The sequence below is a fragment of the Stegastes partitus genome, unplaced genomic scaffold (assembly GCF_000690725.1).
Source record: "Stegastes partitus isolate 25-593 unplaced genomic scaffold, Stegastes_partitus-1.0.2 Scaffold278, whole genome shotgun sequence".
Lineage (NCBI taxonomy): Eukaryota > Metazoa > Chordata > Actinopteri > Pomacentridae > Stegastes > Stegastes partitus.
In genome coordinates, this window is record NW_007578009.1 from 25,798 (window position 1) to 31,757 (window position 5,960).

General features: G+C 39.8%; 1 protein-coding gene across 1 annotated transcript in view; it reads left to right on the forward strand.

The window, feature by feature from the left end:
• The first annotated feature begins 685 nt into the window (after positions 1 to 685).
• Positions 686 to 5,960, forward strand: part of pex14 (peroxisomal biogenesis factor 14) — a 51,486-nt gene continuing 46,211 nt past the window's right edge. The window contains exons 1-2 of the mRNA XM_008282574.1: positions 686 to 765; positions 2,097 to 2,147. Of these exons, the coding sequence (XP_008280796.1) occupies positions 730 to 765; positions 2,097 to 2,147 (87 nt within the window). The 5' untranslated portion in view covers positions 686 to 729. The remainder of the gene's footprint in view (positions 766 to 2,096; positions 2,148 to 5,960) is intronic.

The following is a 5,960-nucleotide window of genomic DNA, read 5'->3' on the forward strand; positions in this document are numbered from 1 at the left end:
CTTAACAGTGCTCAGGTAGATACGGCAGCGTTGCTCTGTAAGCACTCAGGTGCCCTCAGGACTGTCTGGGCATTTCACGCTGGAAACAAACCTCCTCCCATGTGGTCAGATACCTGCCAACAGGTGCAGAAGTCTGATAGAGAGTTACAGAAAACACTTGATTGCAGTGATTGGCCCAAATTTTCAGCAAAATATTAGTTCATGGGTCCCATCATGCTCTTTTCTTTTCTTTTTTTTTGCATTAAAGATATATTTCTGTTGAACCACAATTCAAAAGCAGTCCTGATTTTTATGAAATGTTTATTTGTTATTACCTTTGTCAATTTCATCTTATCTCAGTGACAGCTGTTTTTTTTCCTTCTTTAATGAGAGGATGTGGATAAATTTGAAGATGTATATTTTGCTTCATTTATCTTAAGTTACTTTTCTACATTAAAGTTGATAGTTTATTTGTTGTTTCAGTCACACTAATGCACCTGAACGAAACATTTAATCTCAGGAAAAGTAGAAACCCACAAAACATCAGACAAAATTTAGAAACATGTTAAGTAGGGATGGGTATTAAATTATTAAATTTAACGACATTTTTTAAACATATACGTTACACTAGATAGTAAAGACATCTTTTCACTGTGAGACATGTGACTGATGTGTATAAAACATGTTTCAGGAAAAGCAGTCGAGCGCGGATCGGTCGAGCAGCCTCCTTAGCGAGCAAGGGAGAGGAAGATGGCATCCACCGACCAACCTGATCCACCAACACAGGTCTCATTATTCACTCAAAATACACATCTATTAATGTCCAGATACAACTATAAACTCTTCTAGTGTGTTTATATTTCGTGGCTTTTGAAATGCCAGCATTTGCGCTGGTTACCTTTATAAATGCTCAGCTAACACAGGTTAGCATGCTTGCTAGTTAGCATGCTAGCTAGGTTACGTTTACAAAGTTGCCTCGTAGACATGCATGTATTGACAAGTGAACTGAAGGGACGTTCTCGAGGTTCATATATGTCTCCAAAAGTAATGTAAAATTCTTGACTAGCCCGCCTGCTGATTATAATAACCAAATCTAGCTACGTCCTTCTATTGGACTATGCAGCCTTGTCCCTGTCTTATTATGTGCAGTTAATGATACGTAGTAGGCAAAGGTCACTGTTGGCCAAACAAGCCTGCTTGTTCCTACTCTCTTCTAAGCTAACTCAGAGTTGCTGTCATTTGCTGGCAAGCACTGATCTTTCTAGCAAAACAAATGGAATACAAAGTAGTGAGTGACAGCTTTACACCCTGCTGTTACTTTTATAATGCTGTTAATGCAAGAAAGCACATGTAGATATGCTAGCAGAATGAACTGTGCATAGCTGAAAACCACAGCATTTACATTTAGTGTGCATGTTATGTAAACCCAGAAACTAATGGAGCTGGAGAGAACAGCAAGGAGGGAACTAAGTTCTTGTCCTGCATGCTAACATCTGCAAACAGCTTCTTAGAATTGATCAACCACTTCATGATGACCACTGTCGAGAAATATCCATGAGCAGAAGACAGTTGTGATTCAAATGGTTGATGTTCCTGTGTTATCCCATGTGCATAACTAAATACCAAGTACGTTCAACAGGTTCAAGGAGTTGTTAATGACAGCCAAGCGACAGAGATGATATTGTCTTTCACTTTACTGCAAGACAGGAGTTTGCATGTTCTCTCTGGGTTCTTCATCTTCCTCCCACAGTCCAAAAACATGTTGAGGTTAATTGGTGATTCTAAATTGTCTGTAGGTGTGAATGTGAGTGTACTTGGTTGTCTGTCTCTATGTGTAGCCCTGTTAGACTGGCAACCTGTCCAGGGTGTCTCCTGCCTTCACCCTAAGTTGGCTGGGATAGACTCCAGCCCCCCATGACCCTAGTGAGGATATAGCGGTGTATAGATAATGGATGGATGGACTTTACTGCAAGACAGAGTTGATGAGGAACTGAACCTTTCAAATATATTTTAAGGGTGTTCATGTTTGGATCTTTTTAGCTAGTAACCTTTAAACCGACATTATCTTTGTTTTCCAGTAGATGGCGCTCTAATACAAGTGTTTTTTGTCTTCTCAGTCTGGCCTTCCACCTGGAGATGATGGAGCAGCTCGCCCCAGAGAAGCACTGGTAAGGATTCAGTATTTAATAGGAATTACTTGATTGATGAGGCCACGTGGATTAGAATCACAAAAGATTGTCAAATATGCCTATTTGATGTAGTGCAAAAAAAGCGTGAGATACTCTCACATGTAGGCTCAAGTCATACTCATTTAGAATAAAAACAGTAAGTTTTTAAAAATGCTTCAAATACATTTTCAAATATTCATACATACATACATGCTGTATGCTATGATTTTCAGCACTAACGCTCCAGAGTTTGCTAGTTTTTTAACACTGGCCAGTTTCTTTCTGTGCTTACCAGTGAAATCAGCGGCCCTAGTATTTGAACACAATGAAAGTCTTCAAATTCTTGGCAACTGATGATGCATAGTTTAGGAGCACTGAGATTGTTTTGTTTTTTTCTGTTCCCCCCGTAAGGTCTAGTAACTTAAAGACTTTTATTAGGCTAATCGGATGATATTACACATTCCCCAGGGAGAGCCAGTGTTAAAGGCTTCCAATTAGCAGACAGTCACTTTAGCATCACACTGATGTCCCCAAGCCATAATGAGAGTGTACTTTATGTTCCTTGTCTTTGGAGAGCAAAAAGGATTGAGAAAGGTCTATTTTAACAGCGGCAACAGTTCCACAGTTGCTTTAATCATTTATATCCGAAAACTTTGACTACACATCTTTGTTGTCCTTTGTTTAGCTCTGTGTTTGTCGGTCTGTGTCAGGACCCGCAATTTGGTCCGGGAAGATTTTGAATCGGTTTGTCAATAATTAGCATGAATAATGTTTTTGTCCCCAAAGAACAGTATTAAGTAAATAGGCTCTTAGAAAGATGTGAAAAAACTGTGGTTTCTTATTCAGCCTGCCTTCTATGCAAAATAAATAAGCAGGTCAAGCTGTTCAGACGAGCAAAACGGAACATTTAACAAGTATGAACACCAGTTGTTTCTTTTCAATAATGTGTAAAGGCGAGTGTTTATAAGACACGCTTGGCGCAAGTAATGACTATAACCAGGAATGTTGTGTTATTGCTAAGTGGGATGGAATACATCCCAGGTACATTCACTGTCCTTGTATGGGCAGAGCATCCAGGTTAGAGAAGTGCTGTATTGTTCAGCCTACATGTCTCAATGTCATTCACCACCATTCACTCTTCATCTTCCCCCCATCATCCCTTCATGCCAAGGCTAATTTAATCCTGGGGTTATTGATTGTGGGAGCATTCTCCCAGGCTTTCTTTCAATTTACTTCAATTTCATCATCCCAGTGCGCTTCAAGACTGCCTCCTCAAAAAGGGAAGAAATTCTTGTTATGAGGGTCCTGATTCGAGACTGGTTGACAAGTCCCACCACCACCACCACCACCACCACCCTCACTTCCAGCCCCTTTTCTCTTTTCTCCTTTTGATGAGCTGCTCTTTCCCAGTTAAGTGGATTATTACAGTAGGGATAATTCTTGTCACATGGCATTATTTGGATGAGGTGAATAATTGAAATTTGTGTCTGAAAGGATTTTATCTGGATGAGAGGAAAGGGAGTGCTGGCAGGGTTGGGAGGGCACAGAGAGAGAGAGAGAAGGAAAGAGAGAGAGAGCCCACGTTTGTATAACATTAATGTGCACATGTGCATGTCAGACAAGCCAGTGTGTCAGACTGGGGACACCAGTCATGTTAACAGGTTCTGACTCACCTCGCCCAGATCAGCAGGCCCTGGCACACTGCACGGCATGGGCTCTCCTCCGTGGCAAGAGGGCCCAGCTCAGGGGCCAGTGCCACAGCCTCTGCCACCAAACAGGCCACGGGGGCAGATCTGGACCTGCAGTCAGGGAGAGCGGCGAGGGTGGGAGAGCCTTTGTGAGTGTGCGCTGCATGGTTGACTGGTATACCAGTCACTGCCAGCCGCTGCTGTTGCCCGTGGCGCTGCTGTTTGCTCGCTCTCACCCCCGACTCTTCCCCCGTCTATAATCCCAACCCCCCCCTCCCACCTTCCGCTCATCCCTGCCACGGCCATTACCCCTGCCTGTCTCTTGGCTGGTATTTCCCTGGTCTTTGTGCTCTCTCTCCCTACAGTGACACCCTGCGCTCACTCCTCGTCTCCCCCAGTCACTCTGTTCTCGTTACCTTTAAATCCACCCAAACACACAACAACATTGTTTATGTGAGTACGAATCTCTTTGATCATGTGAAAACAGGAAATATATTGATATAATCTCCAGTCGCATAGGAGTGAGTTGTTATTTGACACTAGATGTATTGAAATAAATTACTGTAAAAAAAAAAATTAAAAATTCAAAATGTATTTTTTTCTTTAAATTCTTTCAAAGTGATTTTCCCCCCTCAGAAACCACAGTTCAGATAATAAGAAGCTAAGTATCTTATTTAGAGGTCAGGTATCTTATTATTGCATTATAGGAAGCTTTGGGCTGCAACTTACAGCTGTTTTTATTATCAATCAATCTGTTGATTTTTTTCCTGTCTAATGGTTAATTATTTTATTGCTAAAATTTCAAAAAATATTTTTAAAAATACCCTTCATATTTTACCAGTCAGAGTGATGTCTTCTGATTCCTTGCTTTTTAGAAAAATATCATTCTTTTTAAAATATTTGTATTGATATCATATAGGACAAACAACAAGACATCACATTTAAGAAACTAAACCCATAGAAAATGACCCAAATTATTATTTTAGTATATAATTTATTGCTGATTATTNTTTTTGGACTGTGTGGGAGGAAGCCGGAGAACCCGGAGAGAACCCACGCTGCACGGGGAGAACATGCAAACTCCACACAGAAAGATCCCGGGTGTCTTAACCAGGATGCAAACCAGTGACCTTCTAGCTGTGAGGCGACGCTGCTAACCACCGAGCCACCTTGCAGCCCTGGCCTAGATCAGAATCTTGGAATAATTATTATGATTAGTATTATTATTATTAGCTTATGGGATATTGATTCAAATGCAAGATTCAAAACAAGTATTAATCTTTAATAAACTTTTTTTTAAAGATTCATCACAACATTTTTTTAAAAATATTACTCTATGCCACTCAGCCTTTGGATTTTGTCTATGAAATGTTACTTGGTGATTAGATGAAACCCTCTTTGAGAGTTTCTCAGCCGTGTTTGATTGATCCTTCAAAGCATAAGGGTGTGAACAATTTGGTTACAAGATTAACCAGAGCTGTATTTCAAACAAGTGCCGCTACAAACAAGCAGGACTCAAGTGTGCAAGCAAGTGGCATCCAAACAACGAGGGACAGATTTTAATTTAAACATATAATATGTGATCACACGTAATAATACATTTCTCAAAACTGTCAGCAGTATGTATATGTCTCAAAATATTTTACAAGACAATGACATATAAAAGCATGATGAATATGAAAGTTTGTTTAATTTAAAGTTCCTATTCTTTAAAAAGTGTAAAATTTCTCATTTTTCATTTCTCATAGCTGCATACATGTATTTGTATGTTGTAAGATTAACACCATGTAGCAACACTGATGTAGTTTTCTTATACTGTGTTACTGCATGAAATTCTATGATTTGTAAATAAAATGTATTAAAAGACATTTTATTGTGTGTTGAATCTTGTATCTTTATCAACACCTCATGTGAATAATAATAATTCCAAGATTCTGATCTAGGCCAGCTAGTCAAATTCCAATCTGGGCCGGCCAAGATCAAAATTCCGATCTGAAACTATGTGAAAGGCATGATCTGTATCAGAATCAGAATCAGAATCAGAATCAGAATCAGAATCAAAATCAGCTTTAATGGCCAAGTACGTACACAACATACAAGGAATTTGGTTTCGGCTGTTGGCGTC